The sequence below is a fragment of the Cynara cardunculus genome, assembly GCF_001531365.2.
Source record: "Cynara cardunculus var. scolymus isolate 2C chromosome LG 2, CcrdV1, whole genome shotgun sequence".
In the NCBI taxonomy this organism is placed as follows: Eukaryota; Viridiplantae; Streptophyta; class Magnoliopsida; order Asterales; family Asteraceae; genus Cynara; species Cynara cardunculus.
In genome coordinates this window covers 69023193-69047290 of record NC_037529.1, presented here as the reverse complement: position 1 = coordinate 69047290, position 24098 = coordinate 69023193, and the positions used below count along the sequence as shown (strand labels likewise).

The window sequence follows — 24098 nt, the reverse complement described above, 5'->3', positions numbered from 1 at the left end:
CTAATTCTTTCTTGTATACTATTTGAACAGTATATGGTTTAAAAACCCGAAGATATTATAAAATTAATGAAAAGAGTAGAAAAGTTACAAACAACAATAACAATCACAATGGTGTTGCATTTTGGTTTTGGTTATGGTTAATTAACGAACGGAAGTATTATAAAGAATGTAGTATTATGAAGCAAAGCATGACCCTGAAAGAGCAAGTAATTGACAAACTTTCCCCTCATAACAAATATGCTTTGCACTTCAACCCAAGATATCTTTCTATTACATCCTACAAATACCCACCCACATCATCTCTCCCATCCTTACCTTCCAATCTTTATGGCCAAACCGGTTGTTGTTGTTGTTTTTCTCGGGATTCTAAGTCTTTTGTTGTTGATCCAGGATAGTGGTGCATATGAGTTCATGGTTGGAGGTACCGGTGATTGGAGTCTTACATCCACCTTCTATAACCAATGGGCCCAACAAAGCCGTTTTCAAATTGGTGACACCGTTTGTGAGTTTTCCTAATATACATACATTACTTGGTGTATTGCAAGAGAATCTCCAACTAAATGATTTTTTTTTTCTCATTAATAAAACATAATTTTGTATTATAATAATATAATCGGTTCGGTATTAGAATCCGGTAAAAAAAAAAAACTGTTTTTTTGTATTTCTGGGAAACTACCGGTCTTTTAACCATAATGAGTTCATATTCTGTCGGGGTGACAGTGTTCAATTACGAGGCGGGAAAGGACTCGGTGGTTCAAGTGACAAAAGACGACTACAACAACTGCAACCCAGCATCACCCATTGCCATGTATAGCGATGGTCACTCCCTGGTCAAGTTCCGACAATCTGGCCCTCATTATTTCATAAGTGGACTCGTAGAAAACTGTAAAAACAACCAAAAGATTGTCATGGTTGTGATGGCAGATCGAACCAATCGCTCGTCTCCTCCAGCTCCAGCTCCAGAAGGCCAAGAGTCTCCATCTCCTCCTCTGGCTCCGCCAACAGAAGATTATAACCCGAATGCTGCAATTTCAACTGTCACAAGCTTCATTTACTCTGTTGTTACGCTTGTTGGCTCTTCACTTGTCTTTGTCTTTTGAGTTGGTGATCAAAAGTTATCAATCTATTTGTTTGGAATAAGATTGGAATTATGATATAATAGAAGATGGGTGAGAGATGTAATTCCAAAATTTTCTAAACAAATATATATGGTTTGGATTTATATAGTAGTAACAATGGTCTGGGAATGGAAGATATTAAAGGTTGTTTTACATGTTGCTAAAAGTTCTTCCCCAGCTCAACTTTTTTCACCAATCTCAACGTGTTGTGCAGAATCGAATCCAGTATCCCAGCAACCTGACAAACAATCACACATACGAATCTCAGACTCCAAGTTTCACACACTCACACACACAGACTGAGATGTCAAGAAGACTCACCGTGAAAACACCACCGATAATGGCACAGACATTGGTGATGAAATGAGAAAACGACTTCCGGTTTTCCGTTATCAGAACCTGGCCATGAAACAATGCTTGAAATTATACACACAATTTGGAAGGAAGGAAAAGATTACTAGTACAAGGGTTAGGGCTTGAATCTTAAACCTGCATCGGAGATGGCTCAATATGGAACTTTACAACAGGGACGGAAAGAGCATGCATCAAGCTACTATGTGCTGTGTACTCGTAATCCTCAATAAGTTGATGAGATGACCTCATAACCTCAGTCTTCACAACTTGAAGATAATGCTCTATCTGAAATCACAAAACCAAACCTTACATCAACACCTAATAACACCAAAAATATTTGTAAGAGTTAGTATTATAGCATGTACCGTGACATTTGCACGATCTTCTGGGTCAGTGAGGTATGCCTGACCATTCAACTTGTTATGGCTTGCACCAATGTAAGGTAGTATCCGCTTAATATCACTCATCACCCTTGAACTGATCTTCTTACCAAAGGAAAAAGTAGAAATTACATGTGACATGTTCATCTGGGAAGCATCAAAGGAGTGGGACCCCGAACGGGCTGAGATTACAAGATTACCAGGAACCTGCATGGTTGGAATTTTCATGCAAAAATTGTGGATATATTCGATCAATCACATTATTAACTATCAAACTCGTATATTCTCTCTGTCTTGGTGTAGGTTTACCTTCTTGACTCGTACAAACCCTTCAATTCTACATCCTGCTTCACGTGGTGCAGGTCTTTTTGCACTCTCTGCAGTCTTGCCAGATTTATCCTCCAAGGACAGGATTGGGGACTCCAATGAAATAGGTGCAACCAAGTTTTCCATTGTCTGCAGGAAGGAAGCACTAGCTAAAAGAAGATGCACTAAGGATAGAATTTTGAAGCACTACAGTCTACAGAACCATATCTTAAATGATGATTCATTTACTGGTTCTTTTGTACAAAATTTAAGAAAATTCTGAATTTAGTCTGCTTACATTCACCAAGGTCTCTGTATCTCGGTCACCATAATATGATTCATGCTCATGGTGCCCATGCTCATCCCTGATACATAAAAACAATAGGTAAGTGAATGTCCTTCATTAAGGGTATATAATCTTCTAAATTAGATTCAAAACAGCAACTAGTTTAACTTCAGGGACCATATTGGTTCATGATCCAAGTACCCAAAATATCAGGCTTGTTGCATTACCCTCACACAGAGACAGGGTGAACTGCAAACCATAACACATCTTTCAAAAGTTTGTGCTGTGCACTTCGAATTACCATGTGTATAAGACTAAAATGAATAGATGACAACTAGTTTTCAAAAAGCATCCATCAAAGGCAGAATAAATCATACTGAGATTGGCATGCATACAAGATATTACACAGGGACTTGCCTGACATCACTGCCCTTACGGAATATCCGAATAGATGGATAACCTTGTATGTGGTGCCTGAAAGCCAGTACAAGTGAGTAATAATTACTATAACTGGAAAAATATAGAGCAATGAACTGAGCCATTGGTACCATCAGTCCGAAGAAAACCAAGTAAATACAATAACGCATGGGTGGTTGAAAACATGCAGTTCTTATTAACAAAGAACTGAGGAGGGGATTTACACAATAGAATAGTAGAATTCTGAATTAGCCTGAAGAAACAAAAATAGTATACAAGTCGAATAAATCAATATGATAAATGTTTGAAGCATTGTGATGATCAGTCCAGCGGAGATGACATGAATCTAATGACCTGGCTGTCAACTGCATTCTAGTTTTAAGAAAGAATTCAAACATTTACCTCCTGCACAGATCAACTTCTTCAGTACAGTCCACCTTGCCCATAATGATACGACCGTCCACTTCTGGATCATGTCTGGTAAGACAAAGTCAAGTCAGCATCTAATAATCAGAAATGACTTACCATTCACCAAATATAATTTTGTTCTCCAGATGCATAGGGCAATGATATAGACCTCTCTTTCATAATTTTGGCTGCCTTCTCCCATGAGGGTTTCTGTCACAATAACAGACAAGGATGGAAAACAAGTGTCAAACATGCACACGTAGATTAGATGTGCAAACTTAAGTTACGTGACACAAAAGCAAAGCATTTAAATCCTGCCACACCCAAACACAGGCACGAAGAATTTTCATTGACAAGGACTGATATAAAAGTGAATGTCAGGCCACAATATCAATAGAAAGGCGACACAAGTTCATTAAGGCTTCTAGGAATTAAAAGAAAAGGAGGCTAATTCCATGACCTTCCATTCACAAAGGAATAACCTTACGAGATGCTCCAAAGCTTGTCCATACATCATAGAATCACCGAGCAAAGAAAAAAGCAATGATAGCAACAATTTTATGTAAATCACCCAAAAAATAACACCCAGTGTTTAAGCCAGGATCCTTAACGAGGAAGAAAGGTTTGAGATTAGTTATCTTAATAGGGTCAATCAGTTAAGAATTGTGTAAAAGATCCTCAAGTAGATATTTTTTATTACCTGAGATAGTTTCACGGAACGGTTGCTTATATAGAAAAGAGGGGTGGATGAAATGATGAAATGATTTTGGAGTCTTGTGTGATCAAGTAGTCACATTGAAGTTAAAACTTCTATAGGACAAACATAAGACCTGCCATGACTTACGGGGCAGAATGTTAGGTCACAAAAGAAAAACATATTAGCCAACAGGAGTGTAACAAAAGTTCGAACATCAAGTTGGATTTGTGGCCCCAAATTAAGGCATATGTTCAAATATGAGGATAGATGGAAGAAGATCGGGTTGGCATATGTTGAGAAGCGAAGGCAACCCTGCTTATGCTGCATTGATCATCCCCAACATAGACATCGAATGTTAGAAGACTCGACTTGTAGAACAAAGAGAGGTAAAGATCGGCCAATGATGAAGAGAGAATTTCATGAGTGGAGTATACCAAAGGAGTTGTTCTTAATAAGGTGCATGGAAAGACGCCATTGATGTTCCCAAACCGTAGGGGATTCGCCTCTTTATGTTTTCTTATTTGGTTCAACAGTTCACAGTTTCTTTTGTTTTCAGTTTAGCCTACCCCAACTAGTTTGGGATAAGGGCTTGTTGTTGTAGTATATGTTAAAGAAACCAGACAGAAAATTTTTTAATGCTTGGGATATCCTAACAGCTGAAGAAAATGTACATCTGCCACATATTAGACAAAACTAAGACTACCCAATCAGAGGCAACCTAAAAGAGTGAAACTGCAAATGCATCATGGTTGGTGCTTCAGATTACTTTTCTTCCACTTGGAGTCTTTTATGTCCTTTCCCATTCCCTATCATACACTCCGACATCTTAAATAAGTAACTAGTATCTAAATTCTAAACAGGTTGATGTGGACAGTTAAGTTCTGAACCATGTAATGGACACACAAAGATATATTCACTTGACTGCCATAATCAACTGAAATGTTCCATTCAACACAAAGGGAATTGAAAACTGGTTAACACGCAGTTGTCCTCATGCCAGTAATGCAAACATGTAACAATCTTGTACAAAATCACCCTAAAGATAGAACTAGTAACTTGAACATTAGAGTAAAGTGAAAGGAAAAGGATGGCAACGCATTAAAAATGAAATCACCAAGTGTGTCATGATCAAATAGAGGTGTGAAGGATAATTGGTCAATTCAGGAAATGCAACTAGGAAGGAATGAGATTACCAGACGGTTACTCCAATAGCACCAAGGAGCATAGAAATTTACAACCAAAATTGAATGCCTGCATTTTGACCAAAACATATGTTGCTAAATATCATACAATCATTTTGATAGGAACACTTTCAGCAATCTAAGGATGGAAGAGAGTGAGATTTGTTGCTTCACGTACTGATGAGAAATTCTATCAAAATTACGTGCATTTAGAGTAACAGATCCTTCACCATATTCCTCATCAACTTCATCATCATGCTTGAGTATATTAGTAACTGGTCCAGAATCAAACTCAGAGCCAGTAGTCCGTAGATGTTTATCAATTGAATATTTGCGAACTGTTTTTGTTATGTTCAACCTGTTCTGCAGATAAGAGAAACAAAAGTTAGGCAGACCTAGGTCTATCAACTTCAAAAATAGAGGAGCTTCTTAGAAAAAAGAGAAGTAGTAAAGCTATGAAGCATGATGCTTCATAGATGCGACTCAAGTTCCAAAACTTGAAGTAAAAGAGACCTGTACTAGCTAACAGAAATGAACAGGTGATCATACAAACTAAGAAACTATGACAAATGACACAATAATATGATTAACAACAGCACAAAATATAAAATATCTGCACATTAAAAAACTCTATTGTTGAGAAGCATGCATGAAAGAAAAATGAGGATATGATCGTCTCTCAGCCACTGGACTTTGGTGATACCAATTTGAACCATTTAATTTAAACTATCAGTGAGCAGCCAAGCAAAGAAGTTTCTTCAAGATGTACAGGACCACTTACCAATATTAAATGGATGACTAGCTCCAAACTGACTAGAACATCCTCATTTTCAGGAGACCTAACATCACTCCATATCCTCAAAAAAGAAAACATGATAATGAATTCAATTTTATTGATCAATAAGAACCATGCAACTTAAATGCACTTGGTCCAACTGATTGTACTATCACCACAAGAGTCCATATCTATGTCCTACTCCTACATTCCCCACACAAACTTTGAAAAAGGGCCAAACCACATTGCATGATGAATGATCATCATACATGATCAACCAAGTTCATAAGCCAGGTCACATCAAGTTGAGTTTTCAGGACTGATCAACAGCAAGAAGCCTTTCTGGCATAGGTGAGCTTTAGAACTGAAAATAACAATATTCTAGCTTCCCATATGAAACTTCTTTCCCCAAAACTATGAGAAATCTAACAGAATCCTTGGTTCATTACAATGAAGAGTGTTTAATAGCGTGCATATAGAAAGGAGGGAGATAAGAAGTACAACAAGGAAAAGCGGGTGCTGCACTACAGCAAGGTGTCACACTGTTAGGTCATGCATAAAGCATCAATCCTCCTAGCAGAATCCTCGATTTGTTACTATTTTAGAATAGCATTGCTAGAAATGATCACTAGGAAAAGTAAATGAAAGATAACAAAATAAATAGACAGATAAAGCGAAAACAATATAACTCTCTCCTTCAAAGAGCCAAACAGGTTGCACAGCTAAATCAATAATCAACAAGTAAGATGTTGAAACTTACAGTTCCCAATACATCACTCACATCCACGGATGCAAACTCACAGGATAAGGCTGGTAAACTGCATTGGAGTAATTCAACTGCTGTTAGCCACCAACAAAATAGACACATGTTTCTTATAATATAAATATATATCAAATACCATCACATAAGATGATAGATACATCAACTACAACTGAATTATCTTTCAATAGTGATACTGAAATCTAGGAAAGTAATTGATGGAGTCTTTTGACAACATATATGATCCAGCCTGATGTTCTCTTGGGTGTTAAGAGAGACAAGTGACAGTGAAATCATTAGTGTATATAGATGTAAAAGAATCCCAGATAAAGTATTATGAAATCTATGAAAGTAATTGATGGAGTCTTTTGATGATGTATATGATACAACCTGATGTTCTCTGGGGTTGTTAAGGGATGTAAAAGAATCCCACATAAAAAACTGCATTCAATCTGTCTGTGTAAACTAGCTAGCATTTAAAATAGAAATTGATTGATTGATCTAAGTTCATACATTTTATTATAATTTTCTTTGCTGATTTGATTTGATTAGATAGTGTCATTCTGCCTACTCATAGTGATCAATTAAGACTAAGAAGGATAAATAGAGAGCAGAAGCAGAAAAAAGAACTGGAGAGATATACAGAGAGAAAACTGGATTTGATGCCATGTAGCATACCTAATATTAAAGTCAATCCGTAAGTAATCCCCATCAGAACTTCTGTCAACTATGACAGAAGTCGAGGTACTGATGGCCAAATAGTTATGTAGCTCCTGCAAAGAATACATGGTAAGAAATAGCAGAAAGCAAGTCAATAACAGTTCATAACGAAGGCGTGTGACCAAGAAAAAAAAGGAAAAAAGGATAATCCAAAAGAAATGCAGCCACACATGATCTGGTAATGAATAAGAGTCTATGAGAGAATGGAGAGAGTGTTCTCTAAATCAAAATTTCTTGCAATATCGTTATGCATGCACTAACAACAAATGAATAAAAAATTATCACAAAGCAATAACAAACTGTGTTATGGCATGTATATAAAAAAAGTGCCCAGAACTTAATTAAAAAGACAAGATTCCTAGGTCCCACCATTCCAAATAAAAACGTCATGGCAACAGCTGCTATGATAGACAAGCCGGCACCTGATAGTGACGCCTCTGTCAAATCTCTTGGAATTTTCCTGCCATAGAAGAAAAGAGTATATAAATCATGTAAAAGAAGTATAGTTTGACCTACTCAAAATGATAAGATCCATGTATGAAGAGCAAGGACCTATATTGGAAAGTGATTATTACCACTCAAGAATATTCTAATGTAACTCCATGTATAATAATACAGACACACACACACACTATTTACGTATACACGCACGCACAAGTCTGACAGCAAATTTTACACAAGTCTTATCAAGCCTGGATGTGGATGAAGCATCAATCAAAATTCTGCCACGTACTGATGTTATGAAGTCTAGGAATCTGATGAACACAATGTTAAAACACAAAATCAAATTCTACAGTGCCTACCTTGTGTAGGAGTCCATATAACATGCTTTAGCTGTTTATGATGGAAAAACTGAGAATAGCTGTTCAAGATACCACAATCTTTCACTGAGTTAACCACATACGTCTATGTCACGTTATGCCATTTTACATGACTTGCAAGAAACCCACATAACTATTCTAGACATTGCATTGTAAACCCTTTCATAATCAGTAAACGGCATGTGAATATTTTTCACACTTCTTCTAAAGATCAATGAGAAAAAGTGTTCAATCAGAATATATCCTCGATCTATCCCTGAAACTTCAGTGTAATGCACAAACCCAAACTTATAACAGTCACTAAATATGGAATGACATCTTCAAATCTAACAGTCATTCATCATTGATGATTGGACTTCTAGGTGGTCTCCTCCACCCAAGCTTTGCTCTCGTTTCGGGTTTCCACGTAAATCCCAGTGTCACCTCTTATCTCTCTCTACTTTGCTATATTTCTATTGATTGCTATGTTCTTTGATGACTGGTATTTTTTATCGAGAACTAAGTCTGTTTCTGCATTAGAATCGATTTGGATTTGTGAAGATTGATCATTTGGGCTGTTGACTTATTTTGTGTTGGGAGAAAGGTCGATTAGATCATTATTTCGGTAACAATTTTATCATAAAAGGACTAGGTATCCTAGTCCTAGTAGGTGTACCATATACATTATATATTAATGTACTTTAACTTGATGTAATTCCCCATTATAGAATACAAAGTGACTTATCGTCTTTGTAGGTTTGGTTGTCATTGTCGATACCTTACAAGCATAGACATAATCCCTTTCATCTTTCTCTGTTATTTACTCTTCTCACCACTCTATTACCCTTGCAAAAACATCCCTGCATCAACTGTCTGGTCAACACATATTATCTTCTCTGGTCTCTCTAATTTCATTTTCAGGGATTTCAAGAACAAGAAGAATTTAACAGCAATAGTATATGTTTTGCCACATAGCAAATGCCATAAATAATTAATTAGGGAAAATTTGGAACGACGTATCTACCGCTTCAAATTGAGATTGGAGTAAACTGGTTCGGGATTTCAAGTAAATAAGCTATAATTCCGGTTTGAGATCTAGAAGCGGTAACACCACCCAACCGACTATTGCTGTTAAATTTCTCCAGTACCCGATATCAAATAAAAATTGTGTACACAACTTTAGCATCACATCGCAATGTTCCTAGAAGCAGAAAGAAATTCACTGCACATCAGAGTCATTCAAGTACATTCATGAAATAGAAGCTCAAGTACTCTGCCACGATCATCCACGTAACGTCTATGCATGAAAAAGCAATCCGAACAATTACAAACACGAAGTAAGCAACACAGTTAGTCATCAGTAGCAATAACACAGACTTTTCAAACTCATGGTAACCACAAACATTGAAGCATCAATCGCAACACTTACATCCGGAGCATAATTTTAAAAAATTAAGTTGAAATGGATGGAAACTGAAACCTGTAAAAATCAACAGATTTGATCTTGGCTGTGGACACCATGTTTGTGAAATGGATCTGGGAAAAGGAACACCAGAAGATTGAAGTAAATTAGGGGTTTTGTGGTGGTGTCCAGTTCGCGAAGCCCACAGAGGAATGAACCTGTGCTTCCTTTTTTGGTATTGAAACGGAAGAAGAAAATCTGAGGAAAGCAATTTCCAGACGATTTATTATTATTTGGTGTACCTGAACTGAAAATGAAATCATCCGGTGCAGCCGAGTACACGCTACAGTAACATGGACCTCTTTGAGTACATGGAGGTTAAATTACATTAAATGCCCCCAAGGTTTGATTCAACTACATAAACTACCCTGAGGTTTACATAATGACGGAAATATGTTGTCCAAAATAGACCAAATTCTTTTGACCATGCTTAGAAAAACAAAAAAAATTGTCGTATGAAAATTGTATATGTTAAGAGTTCGATTTGGAGCTCAATTGTAGTGCAAGGTTCAAAGGTGAGATCAGTTCAAGTCATGTCAAATGGGTTGTTACGGGTTCTTGATGTGAAAGAGGAGAACCCAACATTTTTCAATTTTCAATTATTTAACTATCACATAACAATTTTCAATGCCTCAAATTAGTTTTACAAAGAACACCAACATCTATAACATAACAACGTAATAGTCGTTCCCATGGTTTGTTTAAATTACGGATTTGCAGTGATAGATTTGCAAGATTTTTAGACTTGAAAGCCTAACAAGTTGCGGAATTTTCAAGAAATAAGTCGAAGATAGCTTCAAAGACACTAGGGTTTCACAAGTAATAGGACTTTAGGCAGCTGGATGGGAGATTCAGTCCTGATTGAAAGATCAAACTCCCTGACATTACGCACAATTGCAGTGCAAACCCACACATAAAGGTTCGAGATTTCATGAATCCAGAAAAGCAGGAATGACGAAATCTTCGAATCAATGATGCATTGTTGTTCCTCAAGAGTGTATCTCCAAACTTGATGAAATCTTGATCTTTTTGATCAGGGTTCATGGTTATCGACATAAGTCCGGAGGGTGTTACATTGTTTTTTTTGCTAAACCAGTGGTTCTAACAACCCAAACAGTTGGAATCAAAGACAATATATAACACAACAATGCATCTGGAAAATTACTGATCCTATCTTCAACATTCTCCTTCTGGCAATGTCGCCTTCTCAAACTAGGATTCCATCAGTAGCTAAATGGAATGTTGTAGATTTTGGTCTAGAAAACTTTTCTTGGCGGGCGTATGCCCCGCCTACGAGTGGGATTGATAACTTGTTTTCTAGCAAGGTTTATCAAGAAAGGGGAAGGTGGGTGATGGATTAGATGAAGAATTGGAGCGGTGGGTTCGATGTTTGAGAGTTTCTGAGCTGGTTGGGATAGATGGAAAGTGTATCGAACTATACCGACCTCATAGAGTTGCAATGCAATTTGGCATGGACCAAGATATGCACGATGATGTGCCAGAAATGAACGACTCTTCTGAAATTGCTTGGAGGTTTTACGACGGCCAATTAAGGATGTTAAAGTGTATCTTCCATCCAAAATTTGTGAGCCAAATGTGAATGCTAGATACTTAAGTTCCCATTAACGATGACGACGAAACATTGGATTTTTTTGGAAGAAGAAGTGCAGTAGCTCGCATTGATAAGATGGCACCAAAACTTAAAGATGAGGTTAATACATTGGGATTAAAACTTGAAGCGTGAATCAGAAAATTGGAGGAAGATTTTGTGCATCTGAGAACTGAAAGACAAAAAGTTAATGTAGATGGTTTAGAATCATAAGTAGAGTAGTGGGAGTGGGAGTGGGAGTGGGAGTGGGGTTTATGTTACATTGGCTTGGCTCAAAATGCCATTTTGCTCGTGGATTTTATTATTATTCATTTAAATGGAATGTGAATGTGCTTGTTTCTTTGATATCTAACATTTACAATCCTGTTAAAATAATTAACCAGGACATGCATATCATTTTTAGTTTTATTTATATTATATTATATTATATGTAATGATTATTTAAGAAATTCAAATATTTTTAATATACATGATAATCAATTTAAAATTCTAAAAGAGATTTTTATTTTAATTATATTTTAAAAATATTATAATTGATTAATTTTTCTATTTAATTTTGTTAAACAATACATTATTTATTTATCTTGTATAAAGTTGAAAAATACCCTTTTAAAAAACGTAAATAAAAAGGTAATGAAACGTTTCAAATCTGATTTTTTGAATTTGAAAACCAATGACAGTCGACAGACTCCATTTATTCTCAAATTACCTTCCTTGTTCGGCTTTCATTAACAATGGCGGAAGACACCCTCATGGAAGAGAGAACGGAGTTCATGGTATCTCCCAAACACCCTCATCCCAAACGCAGGCTTGCCCAATTTCTAAAACCTTCTGTTCCTACTTCCCTTGACGTTCAACCCTTTCTCTACAAGCCTCCCCAATTTTATTCACCCAACCTGTCCTTCAACTTCAACGGCTGGAGAACCCCACAAAAGGATTGGAAACCCTGGGTTGATCGCATGCATTCTCTCCACCAATTTACCTGGAAAAAAGCAGGAATATATCATGCCGTCTTGAATTCCTCCTATGAAATCATTAAAAACGATGATTCCATTATAGGGCTTGCAGAAAAGTGGTGTCATGAGACCAACTCCTTCGTGTTTGCATGGGGAGAAGCTACCATCACTTTGGAAGACATGATGGTTGTAGGAGGTTACTCCGTATTAGGTGAATCTGTTCTCCATCCTTCTGAAATCAGAGAATCATTCAACTTTCTGGATGAAGCACGGGTAGAGCTTCAAAGAAGTAAGACCAATAAGGCCTGTCAGTTTGGATGGTTAAAAAAATTCAAAGACACTGGAACCCAATTCGAGCATGAAGCATTTCTTGTATTGTGGTTATCCAGGTTTGTCTTCCCTTCATCATACTCCACTGTCGTCAAACATGTTTTCCCCATTGCTATTCATTTAGCTAGAGGCATCAGAATTGCTCTTGCACCTGCTGTTCTTGCCAGCCTATACAGAGATTTGAGCTTCTTAAAAGCTAAAATTGATGATTCCATCAATGGTGATTACCATGACGAGATATCAATTACGGTTTGGGCTCCTTTACAACTTGTACAAATCTGGATTTGGGAGAGATTACCCAAACTTATGCGACCGGTTACTGATGGTTGCAAGCCAAGATTTTCTACATGGGACAAGAAGAAGTTGCACATATACAATGCTGGCTCACTTTTTGATTGTGCTTTACAAAATTTTTCTTGGCGACCATATGCTACTAGCACGAGTGGGATTGATCATTTGTTTTCTTCTAAGGTTTATCAAGAAAAGGGAAGGTGGGTCGGAGTTGGTGATGGCTTAGATGAAGAATTGGAGTCGTGGGTTCGTTGTTTGAGAGCTTCTGAACTGGTTGGGATAGATGGAAGTTGTATCGAGCAATACCTACCCCATAGAGTTGCTATGCAATTTGGCATGGACCAAGATATTCCTGGTGAAGTGCCACGAACCAATGCATCTCCCGAAACCGCTTGGAGGTTTTACACACGACCAATTAGGAATGTTTTAGTGTATCTTCCATCAAAATTCTGCGAGCCATATGTCACTGCTAGATACTTGGAGTGGTGGAATAAGTCAGTTGGGGTTCAAGCACGAAGCTCTCCCATGGGTGACAATGAGAAACTGGAAAATTTTGTCGAAAATGAATCAAGAATCGAAGGGATCAAAGAATCTGTGGATGGCAACAAAGCTTCAGATGAATCAAGAAGTGAAGGGTCCAAAGAATTTGTGGATGGTACCAACACTTTAGATGAATCAATAACTGAAGGGTCCAAAGAATCTGCGGATGGCACCAAAACTTCAGGTGTAGCAAGCCTTGGCATCCATGAGGCTAATACATTGAGATTGGAACTTGAAGCCAGAATCAGAAAACTCGAGGAAGTTTTTGCATATCTCAAAGCTAAGAAACTTGGTCAAAGGTTAATGTAGATTGCTTTACAATCATATTTACAGTCATATTGATCAAAATCTTACAAGGCATCTGAACTAGCTAGCTTATATTACATTCAAGTGGGCGTTTTTAGAAGAAATTTCATAGATTGACTCTTGTATTTGCCAAGAAAAACCGTGTCTGCTTTACAGTTATTTATTTTTGCCGATGGAAATTATGAAATGGGATCGTAACTAATGGAGCCTGAACTGCTAAAAGACATCAGCTATATCCAAATTCTCACTACAAAGCAATATTGCATACAAAACCATTTCATTACTCTGAGTGCAAATTTGAAAAACAAACCAAGGATAGAAGCCTTCATCTTGTTTCATCTACATTTGATGTCAAAGCTGATAAAACCAAATCCAATACCCCTATCTTCAATCAAAGATTGAGTTGCAAGAAGCAAAATCTGAATGCAAGGGCCATCTCCAAGGACTGCCCCCTATGCAGCCAGCAAATTTGAAATAAATATGCATCAAACCAGTTTACTTCTCTAGCTGTTGCAGGTCAATATCCCAGGCAGATGCCAGTTGCAACAAGAGTTGGTCTGGCACCATACCTTCCCAGTCTTCAGGAGGCTCCATGGTTGAAGAAGCTTCATTCAGATTCACCAAAATCTCTCTTTTCACTTCCATCGGGATTCCCACCATATCTGTTCCATTCTCTACAATCATATCGAGCAACTGTAGCCAAAAAATGAAATACAAATGCACGTCAAAATAAAGAACCCAGCAATGTTGTTTGTCTAGCAAATTTGTGTCTCCGAATCCATGTATGTCTTTTAGATCTGAAAAGTTGAGTAAAATGATAATACTCTTGGTAGTATCTGGTTCTTGATGGCTTATTACGGACTAGTTAGTTTATCAGCAATGTCTTCATGCATGTTAGGAGTCTACACTGAACCTACTTGTTGCTACAAAGGGACTCATATTGAACTAATAAACTGCTTATCAAAGCAAAGTAGAAGAAAGATCTAATGTAGTTTCAGCTAGTTACTTTATATGTATGTGTATGTATGCATACCTGTTGAAGCCAAGACAAGCAGATGTCGAACAAGTTGGGGTCTGGAAGAAATTGGGCAACAGCATGCAGAACTTCAGTTCCTACCTCACTGGAGAGCTGATCAACTACAGGCCCTGTTCTGTCCATCAGCTTCACAAGCAAAAGATCATCCCCAGTAGACAAAACTTCAGCAAATGCCGTATCAATGTCACCCACATGAAGTGCATCCATTGCATTAGTCCAAGCTGTCCAAACTGGGTCACGATCCTGCACAAGACTGTCATCTCCCATTGCTTCGGCCGTCATTTCAGGAACAGCCACTCGAGCAGTTCGGATAGGTCCGTTGTCTTCACCGGCCACCCTAATGGCTTCCAACGTGGCTTCATCCTTTGAAGCTTGCCAAACACTTCTTGCAGAAGGCCCCTCCCCGAACCTAGCTGGCCCACCCCCTTTATCCCCCCAACCTCTCCTGTTCACCTGTTCACTTCCATTATCTGATTTAGGCGACCTACCATCCATAGCTGCTCTCCTYAAACCCATTTGTGAATTTCTGCCATATGCATGGTARTCCCAACTTTCTGGCACATCTGATCTCCACGAAGATCCTCTACCCCTCATACTTGAACCCATGTAAGAGACCCCATCATCATTCCTCCCTAATTTTGCATTCGGATAGTCCGAGMAGCCATTGTACTTGCCTAATTGTCTACCAGATTCCTCAAACCCCATCATATAATTACCACCTCTCCGATTATTGGCTGCTATTGACAGATCACGTGCCATGTCTTCAACAACTCGCTCAAGACCCCGCACTCTGTTCTCTAGAGTCACCATGCCATCATGAGATCCACCCATGAAATCCTGACATCAAGAAACTGTTTTAACAGAAGAGCGTGTATTTATTTATATGGAATATTTCTCAGAAAGCATACCTGCAACATGTTCATGAGATGAGCTTGTTGTCTCTCTAATTGCAGTAATTGCCTCTGGATAGCCAACCAGTTACCTTTATTACTCCTCAATCCCTCCCTTTGACTTGGATCATTCATATCGTCAAATTCTCGCCTTCTAGGAGCACCAACTCCTCTGTCCACTTTTTGGTAGCTCTCTTTTGACTGTGATCCTGCTTCTGTATCATTAATCCCAGACTCTTCTTCAATTTGCTCATTCGAGGACTTGACAAATCTACGAGGGACGACCACTTCCACTTCACCTGAAACCCTTCTTTCAAGTCTTTGGAAGAACTCAGGGTTTAGTTCCTTGTCACTTAAAGCAGGTGCCTTCTTTTTCAATATTCCAACTGCCTTCTCAGGTACGTTGCTACCCTCGGCTTCATCATCCTTTGCTCGAGCTTCTGTTTTTCTGTCATCCGACTTGGCTGGTTCAGAATCTGAAAAAATTGACAAACATGAGCAAGTTACAAATAGAAGAGAGGGGGGGGGGGGAGCAACCAACAAAGAGAGTGATATTTTTTTATGTGCACCATGACCAGATGTTTTTTGATCTTCAGAACCTCCTGCAAGACCCTGCCATTGTTGTAAAGCCTCTATTATACTGTCTCTTGCAGGTTTTATCTGTGGAAGTTTGACAAGAAGTTAAATGAGTGAATCCCAATGAAACTTTAAACCAAATTATAACAGATATAATGCACATATGGATCTCCAATTTTCGTCAATTGTGTGATTTCCATTTGAGATTTGGAATGAATGTTTATATTGTTTAATAAATGAAGATTAGCCCATTAGATAATCTGATAAACAGAGCGGAGAAGAGTTGAAACAGTATGGTATGTACAACAAAGAAGTCAACAATGTTTCCATTGGATGGTGGGTGCATTGGAATGATTTCTCCAACGAAGCTCTGTAGCATGAAATCTCAGATACAAAAAAAACCCAAGGCTTGGCCTATGCTGTTAATAGCGGTGCTATAGTGGTGAAATAGCGGTTAGCAGTACTCGCGGCAATAGCGGTGGTCAAATAGCGGTCCTGTGATTAGCGGCACTATTGGCTGCTAAATGAACCCCAAATAGCAGCCGTAATACAGCTATTTAATGGTAGGTTATTTTGGTGTTAAGTGGGCTGTTTTGTGGCTTCTATTTTGGTCCTAACATGGGTTTTGTTTTAGATGACTTGAGCAATTCAAGCACACGTCCACACATAAATCTGTACCCATATATCTTCTATCTTCCTTTCATTCTGATAACGGCCCACTCTTTGGTTTTTGCTTTTTATGTGTTGTAAATTGTAACAATGACATTAATTTCCAAATTACCAATCACCATTACTACTAGCTTAATGCTCTTACTTCTGTACCAGAAACAATCACTAAACTTCTTAATCATAACACACTGCCAAAATTGGAAGCAATAACAGAAAAAATGGAGGTGAAATCCTCAGTTTTTGTTTTGACTTTGAAATTAGATGATATGTTAAGTTATATATACATACATAGATATATAATTTAATGATTATATACACAGTCCTAACTGCGATTTTCAATTTTGACCGTTGTAACAGCATAGGGTTTTAGTTCTGTTGACTTAAAAGGGGGATCGAGTTGAATTATTTTAGCTCTCAAGGGAAGCATTTCAAAAACCAACCTTATCAAAGCGGCAAGCCTCAAGGGCAGTTATTGTAGAACCCGTTTTTCCTGTGATCAAGTTGCTTGAATGCAAAGCCAAGGCATTCAATGCATCAGCAGCTGCCTTTCGAGTTGCCCAATCAGAATTGCTAAGACAGTCGTGAATACTTTGAAGCAGTGGCTCCAAGCCTTGTGGAGAAATAGCACCAACCTGCAACCAGTTTATATAAAATCTTACGTGCACATCATGCCATTAGCACCCCATTACTTCCAACACAAAATCCAAATCAAATAACAAACTAGCGAACAGAAAAGAGCTAGTAGCTACTTTTTGACTTATAAAAAGGTATCTAGTCATTTGTGTGCCAATAAAAGGGTAGATGTAAACAACTAGGATGCAGAGATAATATTTGAAGTACAATCCAATGAACACCATCACATATTAATGATTTTCGTATTACTGTAGCACATCAATTAAGTCATTTATATTTTGCTCCATTTATCAATAACCTCATGAAGTGACGTAGGACAGGTTTTAATCTCATCTTGCTCTAATCTTACAATCCTAATCATAAATGACATACAAGATACATATTCCATGATGTATACTTTTAGCTGGTCATATTGGATTGTGTAACCAGACTAAAGCTGGAGGTATGTAAAAATACATTGAAGTCTAATGAATAAGTTGAGCTAAAACACAGTGCATGAAATGCAACTTTAATAGTGTTGATGGAGAAGTAGAAGAGACAGTAAGCATGTTACCACATGTAGGTAGGAAGGATATCTTTCCTATTTGGATGGTATTATACAAAAGTTGGAGACTTTGATATGATGTTAGTCATAGATAGATGAGATACTGATAAGTGACAAGCTTGGAAGTCTTGTTGACCAAGTTGAAATGTAGGTTTTATGTAACACCTCAAAGCCCAAAGCAACAAGCTGGTCCAATAATTTCAGATTCAACTTACAACCATGGTGGAAGTTATTGGGAGCCCACAACTTGAGGCTTTTAAGGAGCTCACAAATCCCTTTTTCTATCCATAGATCATACCAGGTGTTACAAAATCATCATCGGTGTTGGCCAGGTCTTTGTTTTTCATATATAAGGTCTCGTGTTCGAATCTTTGAATGCAATTTTTTTTTAACAACTATAAGACAGGGTTAACACCTAGTATGATCTATGGGGTAAAATGTTGGGATACCAAATGGCAGCATATGCACAAGATGGGTGTAAAAGATATGGAAGTGTGGATGTGTGGCCACACCTCATAATTAAGGATATGATTGTAAATCTTGATATACAGGAGAAGATTTGGGGCAAACCCAATCTAGGAGAAGTTGATACAACACAGATTAGATAAGTTTCCATGGGTCCACTCCAATTTAGTGCAATTGTTCCACAAAGAGTCCAATAAGTTGCCAAGGGTCCAATTTAGTGCAAAGTGACACAAGGTCATCCATTTACCATTTATAATTAGAGATACTTATGGAAACTATCATAAACACAAATCATATATATGCTACAAGAAACAAGCTAGCATTGAGCAAACCTGAGAAAGACTAGAAACCACTTGCAAAAGTGCAGCCTTGGCTAAGAAATTTGGGTTATTGAGGTACTTGCAGATCCTGGTACAGAGCTTTTGAAAAGCAGATATAGGTGGGTCTGACGCCATTTCAACCATCTTAGCCATACACATTGCTGAACCAGCTTGTACCCCTTTGTTCTGATCATTCAGAGCCTCAAATAAAGGCTTCACAAACAATGAAACCACAGACCCAATATTCTCAGCCCCCTCCCCTTTCAAATACAGAGAAGAAAGCTGTCCAATCGACTCTCGACAAGCGTCTTTAACACCGGAGTCAGAGTCTTTAAGCCTTTTCACAATGTGGGCTATAATCTTTGTGAGATGAGAAGCAGCTGATTCGGTGTGTGTGGCGCAGAGGAAGAAGAGAAGGCGGATTGCTTCTTTCTTGACGGCGGGTTTGTTGTTGTCGTTAGTAGCCTCGTAGAGCGAATTGAGAAGCATTGTGATGCCATCGGGGGTTAGGGTTTGGATGATCTTTTCAAGGTCTTCGACGGCGATCTGGTGGGTGTCTCTATCGGAGAGCTTGGAGAGGGAAGTCAAGATTCTATGTTTGAGTTCAATCATGGCGAGATGGGAAGAAAGAGAAGAGGATCTTGATGCATTTTGTGGTGGTGATGGGGGTTTCTTGGATTTCAAAGATTTGGTTGACATTCTTGTGATTCCTCCAGTTGAACAAATGGTGGTGGTGGTGAAGTTGGCAGTAAAGAGATTCAAGAGTGTAAATCGCTTTGAAAAATGGATGGAAGATCTTGAAATGGAACCCCAAACACCGTAGCCATTTTAATTATAGCTTGAATAAATAATAATAATAATACATACACATTTAAGATTTAAAATTCAAAAAACAAGATTGAATAATGAATTTTTTGTTCTCCAATATATGATAAGAAAAACTAATAATAATTTTATGAGACAAATTTCTCTGTTACTTACGTAACGTAACGTTTACTCTATTGAAAATGCTCAATTATAACCAACACAAAATTTTATGAATTGGTTCCAATCATTTTAATTTCAATTGCGTTGGTTACAAGCCTAACATCATTTTAAAGATGTTTAATTCCAATTAAACCATAATCTTGAAACTATCAAAATATACATAAAAACTTGTATATAAATTTTTAGGATTTGTTTGTTTATGTTGTTTGATAGTGGTATCATCAATCAACCAGCAGGAAGTATCAAGTAGTAGTTTATTTTATACAAGTTTACCTTTTTATCTGTATAATAATCAAGAGTTACAGCAATACTACCTCAAGATTCAACCGAGAAGTGGGTAGAAATTTGGCGGAAAGATTGTCTGTCATACTCGCAACAGCTGCCCAATCTTTGTGTGTCGGGTCGGGTGGTGGACAGCTGAACGAGAACCACTTTCTTCACTCGTCGGAGAACATGGCTTACCACCACTTTACTACTGCCACCGGAAAAGCACCGATTTTGCTCCTCCCATCGCATTCTCCCAGGTAATTCATTCCCGCTTCTTCTTCTCTCTAGGGTTTAAATACTAGAATTGGCTCTTGATCTTGCATGATGGGAGGTGTTATTGCTACAGATTTGATTGTGCCTCACCATTGCAATTACTGAAATTGCCGAATGTGATCGATTTTTAGGGTTTTGAGTTTGATTTTATTGTCTTCTCTTTGGTATTTACTTACATTTGGTAATATGTGGTTCAACAACATCATTCTTGGATAGATCAAAAGGTTTAAATGTATCTGTCTTTTCTGGGAGTGCTATTGAACATTTGAGCTTGTATCAAAGGATTAAGGATTGAGTTGAAGTTTGTTGTTGAACACCAAATATGAACAAGATTCTCACCGCATATGTTGTTCTAGCAAAACAAGAACCTTTAGCCTTCTAGTCATTATCGTTACTGATGTAAATTCCTTACCATATGGCTTTTATTCTGATTGATTATATAAAATCCAAACCAAACAGGTTAGATTTGGTGTGTGGTCATATACAAGGGATTTTCTTATGCTTGTATAAAGAACTACAGTTCTTCAACTTCATATCTTATATGCATTTGCAGTCACAGTTGTTAAACTTCTGACCCTTGGTCACCTTGAACAGAAAAATGCCAACAAATATAAGGTTCAAGTGTTCTATTGAGTTACCATTGTCTATATCGACCACGGATGCAGCTAGACATGTTGTATCAGGGCTTGCTGCTTCCTTGGTACTTATAGTGCCAACAAACCAGGTTGGTGGCTTATTCCTTGAAACCTGATACCAGCTTAAGCATCTAAATCTGGTTATGAGGGATCATAAAAACATTCCCTTATACCTTCTCACGGGTACCCACTATGCAGGTTTTGGCGACACAACTGTCATATAATAATTTATGCCAGATTGCAAGTGCCACCAACAGTATGCCAACCCTTCCTCTTGATGAGGGTTCAAATCTGATGATGATGAGAGGTATGACAACAAGGAACTTTGATCCTGTAAGATACTCCGGAAGATGGTATGAAGTTGCTTCACTTAAGCGTGGATTTGCTGGACAAGGTCAAGAAGATTGCCACTGCACCCAGGTAGATTGTATGGCCAAATTTTGGAAATTAAAGACCACCAAAATCAAACCAAAACGAGCCTGGTATATCCCACCCACAGGTGGGGTCCCCAGGGGTCATGATGTACGTAAACCTGACATCTATCTTAAAGAGTAGAGCGCGGCTGTTTATATGAGTCTGCAAGATTCTGATTGCAGGGAGTATATACAATTGATACGGCAACACCAGCAATCCAGGTAGATACCTTTTGCGTTCATGGCGGGCCTGATGGCTATATCACTGGTATACGGGGCAGGGTCCAATGCCTTCCAGAGGAAGATGTGGAGAAAACCGAAACAGACTTAGAAAGGCAAGAGATGATTAAAGAAAAGTGTTACCTTCGGTTTCCCACATTACCCTTCATTCCTAAAGAACCTTATGATGTGATTGACACTGATTATGACAATTTTGCCCTTGTTTCTGGAGCAAAAGACAGGAGCTTTATTCAGGTATACATCATGCAATGCATTTGCATGAAACCATAAAATCCTACATAACATTCACTAATCTTTTAAAAATCATATATTGAGGATAGAGTTTCTTTTTGTCAAATCAAGAAAAAACACTCCTGCTCAAAATGATATTGTTTGAAAATCGTTGTTTATGTCTATGGATTCAATGTTTTCAGATATACTCGAGGACACCAAATCCAGGGCCAGAATTCATAGCAAAGTACAAGCTTGTGTTGGCAGACTATGGCTATGATCCAAGCAAAATCAAGGACACTCCACAGGACTGTGAGGTCTCAGATAGCCGATTAGCTGCAATGATGTCGATGAATGGAATGCAACAAGCTTTAACAAACCAGTTTCCTGATCTTGGACTCAAGTCTGCTGTTGAGTTCAATCCCTTCACAAGTGTATTTGACACTTTGAAGAAGCTTGTGCAGCTATATTTCAAGTAGTCAAATTTGGTCAAAAATTCAAGCAAAAACAAAACCAACAGTTCTCAACCAAGCTTTGTCATAACCCATAATGAACAAAACATGTATTGCATTCATGTTCACAACTTCACATGACATGTTTTCATATCTTTCCATCGGAATTCGCAATTTTGTGCATACATAAAGAAAAAACAAAGAGTCAACTAAACAACTTATTCCCATATGCCTATGCCTCATCCTAATGATTCACTAGTTTTAGATTATCATGAACAGGTTCTAACCACTTTGAAAAAGCAGAATCCCCGTTGTTGCAGGTTTACTTTACACCATTGGTTTCAGAAAGCTTGGAGAAACTGAGTTTCTTGAACCTGTTTGTTATCGGATTCGCCCAGTTCTTGTCGGGTACTCCACATTTTATGTCCACTATTTCAACCATGCAAGATCCCTTCTTGTCGGTTTTCCTTCTATTAGGACTTCCACTTCCATCAACAGATACGCTATCCGAATGATGGAGAATAGGATTTCTGCTACCTTTTCTAGTATGGTGGTGTTTGGTTTTCTGGGGAATGCTGGTGTGTTTTTCGTTCATGGTGTTGCTGCTACTAGTGCTTGCTTCATCTGCTTTCGGTTTTGTATCTGTAGCGGCATCGGTAGGTTCTAAGGCTGTTTTTGGAGATGCCACTTTGATCGATTGTAGTTCCCTTGTCATTAACGCATTGATGGTGCCGGTACTTCCAACTTTGATGGATCCTCCACCACCCTTGATGGCTTCCAGAGTCTGAACCATGTGCTGCTGGTTATCTTGATCAACATTAACTTCCATGAAAGTTCTGAAATCAGAAGTTAGAATTCTTTGAATCCCAGGGACTAATATACTACAAGTTAACCAAAGGAAGTAGTAAAGCACATAGAAATGATGAGAAGACTGCTTTTAAAGTTAAAGGAATCATACTCAAAAGCCAAATACATTTTTTTTCTAGGATGGAAAAATTGAGCAGTAAAAACTCTATGTTGTGTGTGTGTGTGTATGTATATATATATATATAATGTAACGGAGTGATTCCTAAAATAAACCCATAAACATGAATATGGCAGAATCAAAGATTGACACCCAATAATTAATAAATAATAATGGTGAATGCGAAATCCAGCAGCTTGTACAAAAAGCAAGTAGGTAGCAGTTGGCTGGATGATGATGAAACCTGAATCAGATGCATAGATTTCATGAAATAAAGAATATAAGGCCACAACATGTGAGGAATGAACATCGTAAACAAGTGAATTCTAACCAGATACAAACTAAACCCTAATTGAAGAAGATGAAGTAAGCTTACCCAAGAGAAGATCTGATTCTAGTAATACAAGGTCTTAACTGAAGAGTATGAAAGTATATGGGATATAAGGGGAGAGCATGAATGGAGAGACAAGATCCGACATGAAAATTTGTATTGTATTGGATTGTATGTATATACAGAACCCCATAAACCCAAACAATTCAAGATTATTTAATTATTGGATTGTATTGGTTGTGTTTCTTTCCTGTTACTTTCATTGACCGCAGCGCTTATTCAAAGCTAGTTAAGTTAAGAATACAAAGTTCCAAAAATTATCTTTACTGCCATGATTTTAAGGCAACATTAAGCATAATTCTCCCCATAAAAATTGCAACAAAATTATGTTTAATTTAATACCATTTCTTTACAAATGCTAAAAAATAACAAATGATTGGACACTTTACCATTTGCTATTTCCTAAACATTTGTGGGAAGCATAGCATCACCAATAT

General features: G+C 37.8%; 6 protein-coding genes across 6 annotated transcripts; 3 read left to right on the top strand and 3 right to left on the bottom strand.

The window, feature by feature from the left end:
• The first annotated feature begins 269 nt into the window (after positions 1 to 269).
• On the top strand, positions 270 to 1219 carry LOC112508022 (early nodulin-like protein 1). The gene is made up of 2 exons (XM_025112802.1): positions 270 to 502; positions 721 to 1219. The coding sequence occupies exons 1-2, from the start codon at positions 328 to 330 to the stop codon at positions 1098 to 1100; spliced, it is 555 nt and encodes a 184-aa protein (XP_024968570.1). The 5' UTR covers positions 270 to 327; the 3' UTR covers positions 1101 to 1219.
• Positions 1171 to 9875, bottom strand: LOC112508021 (protein disulfide isomerase-like 5-4). The gene is made up of 15 exons (XM_025112801.1): positions 9683 to 9875; positions 7772 to 7862; positions 7361 to 7455; positions 6683 to 6740; positions 5326 to 5510; positions 5160 to 5217; positions 3439 to 3479; positions 3264 to 3338; positions 2862 to 2918; positions 2457 to 2523; positions 2162 to 2308; positions 1838 to 2059; positions 1608 to 1757; positions 1440 to 1517; positions 1171 to 1356 (listed from the first exon to the last, which is right to left on the bottom strand). Exons 1-15 carry the CDS (start codon positions 9721 to 9723, stop codon positions 1279 to 1281), a joined length of 1443 nt encoding a protein of 480 aa, XP_024968569.1. The 5' UTR covers positions 9724 to 9875; the 3' UTR covers positions 1171 to 1278.
• A 2132-nt stretch (positions 9876 to 12007) lies between these two features.
• Positions 12008 to 13820, top strand: LOC112506382. Its single transcript, XM_025110388.1, has one exon. The coding sequence runs from the start codon at positions 12008 to 12010 to the stop codon at positions 13697 to 13699; it is 1692 nt and encodes a 563-aa protein (XP_024966156.1). The 3' UTR covers positions 13700 to 13820.
• A 138-nt stretch (positions 13821 to 13958) lies between these two features.
• Positions 13959 to 19527, bottom strand: LOC112506935 (microtubule-associated protein TORTIFOLIA1). The gene is made up of 6 exons (XM_025111272.1): positions 18842 to 19527; positions 17308 to 17499; positions 16198 to 16282; positions 15641 to 16098; positions 14730 to 15569; positions 13959 to 14389 (listed from the first exon to the last, which is right to left on the bottom strand). The coding sequence occupies exons 1-6, from the start codon at positions 19439 to 19441 to the stop codon at positions 14192 to 14194; spliced, it is 2373 nt and encodes a 790-aa protein (XP_024967040.1). The 5' UTR covers positions 19442 to 19527; the 3' UTR covers positions 13959 to 14191.
• Positions 19528 to 19952: 425 nt separating this feature from the next.
• LOC112507307 (chloroplastic lipocalin) lies at positions 19953 to 22457 on the top strand. The gene is made up of 5 exons (XM_025111839.1): positions 19953 to 20340; positions 20951 to 21080; positions 21190 to 21411; positions 21588 to 21878; positions 22058 to 22457. The coding sequence occupies exons 1-5, from the start codon at positions 20270 to 20272 to the stop codon at positions 22331 to 22333; spliced, it is 990 nt and encodes a 329-aa protein (XP_024967607.1). The 5' UTR covers positions 19953 to 20269; the 3' UTR covers positions 22334 to 22457.
• Positions 22378 to 23776, bottom strand: LOC112507308. The gene is made up of 2 exons (XM_025111840.1): positions 23647 to 23776; positions 22378 to 23142 (listed from the first exon to the last, which is right to left on the bottom strand). Exon 2 carries the CDS (start codon positions 23133 to 23135, stop codon positions 22629 to 22631), a length of 507 nt encoding a protein of 168 aa, XP_024967608.1. The 5' UTR covers positions 23136 to 23142; positions 23647 to 23776; the 3' UTR covers positions 22378 to 22628.
• Positions 23777 to 24098: the final 322 nt, after the last annotated feature.

Excerpts from the sequence above, each read along its gene's own strand:
- LOC112506382 (XM_025110388.1), top strand. The coding sequence starts at position 12,008 with ATGGCGGAAGACACCCTCATGGAAGAGAGAACGGAGTTCATGGTATCT.
- LOC112508021 (XM_025112801.1), bottom strand. The coding sequence starts at position 9,723 with ATGGTGTCCACAGCCAAGATCAAATCTGTTGATTTTTACAG. Across the intron at positions 7,863-9,682 it reads AAATCTGTTGATTTTTACAG|GAAAATTCCAAGAGATTTGA; the intron begins GTTTCAGTTTCC and ends CTTCTATGGCAG. Across the intron at positions 5,511-6,682 it reads TGAGTGATGTATTGGGAACT|AACAGGTTGAACATAACAAA; the intron begins GTAAGTTTCAAC and ends TCTTATCTGCAG.
- LOC112507308 (XM_025111840.1), bottom strand. The coding sequence starts at position 23,135 with ATGGAAGTTAATGTTGATCAAGATAACCAGCAGCACATGGTTCAGACT.
- LOC112508022 (XM_025112802.1), top strand. The coding sequence starts at position 328 with ATGGCCAAACCGGTTGTTGTTGTTGTTTTTCTCGGGATTCTAAGTCTT. Across the intron at positions 503-720 it reads TCAAATTGGTGACACCGTTT|TGTTCAATTACGAGGCGGGA; the intron begins GTGAGTTTTCCT and ends TCGGGGTGACAG.
- LOC112507307 (XM_025111839.1), top strand. The coding sequence starts at position 20,270 with ATGGCTTACCACCACTTTACTACTGCCACCGGAAAAGCACCGATTTTG. Across the intron at positions 21,081-21,189 it reads TTATAGTGCCAACAAACCAG|GTTTTGGCGACACAACTGTC; the intron begins GTTGGTGGCTTA and ends CCCACTATGCAG. Across the intron at positions 21,412-21,587 it reads AAGATTGCCACTGCACCCAG|GGAGTATATACAATTGATAC; the intron begins GTAGATTGTATG and ends TTCTGATTGCAG.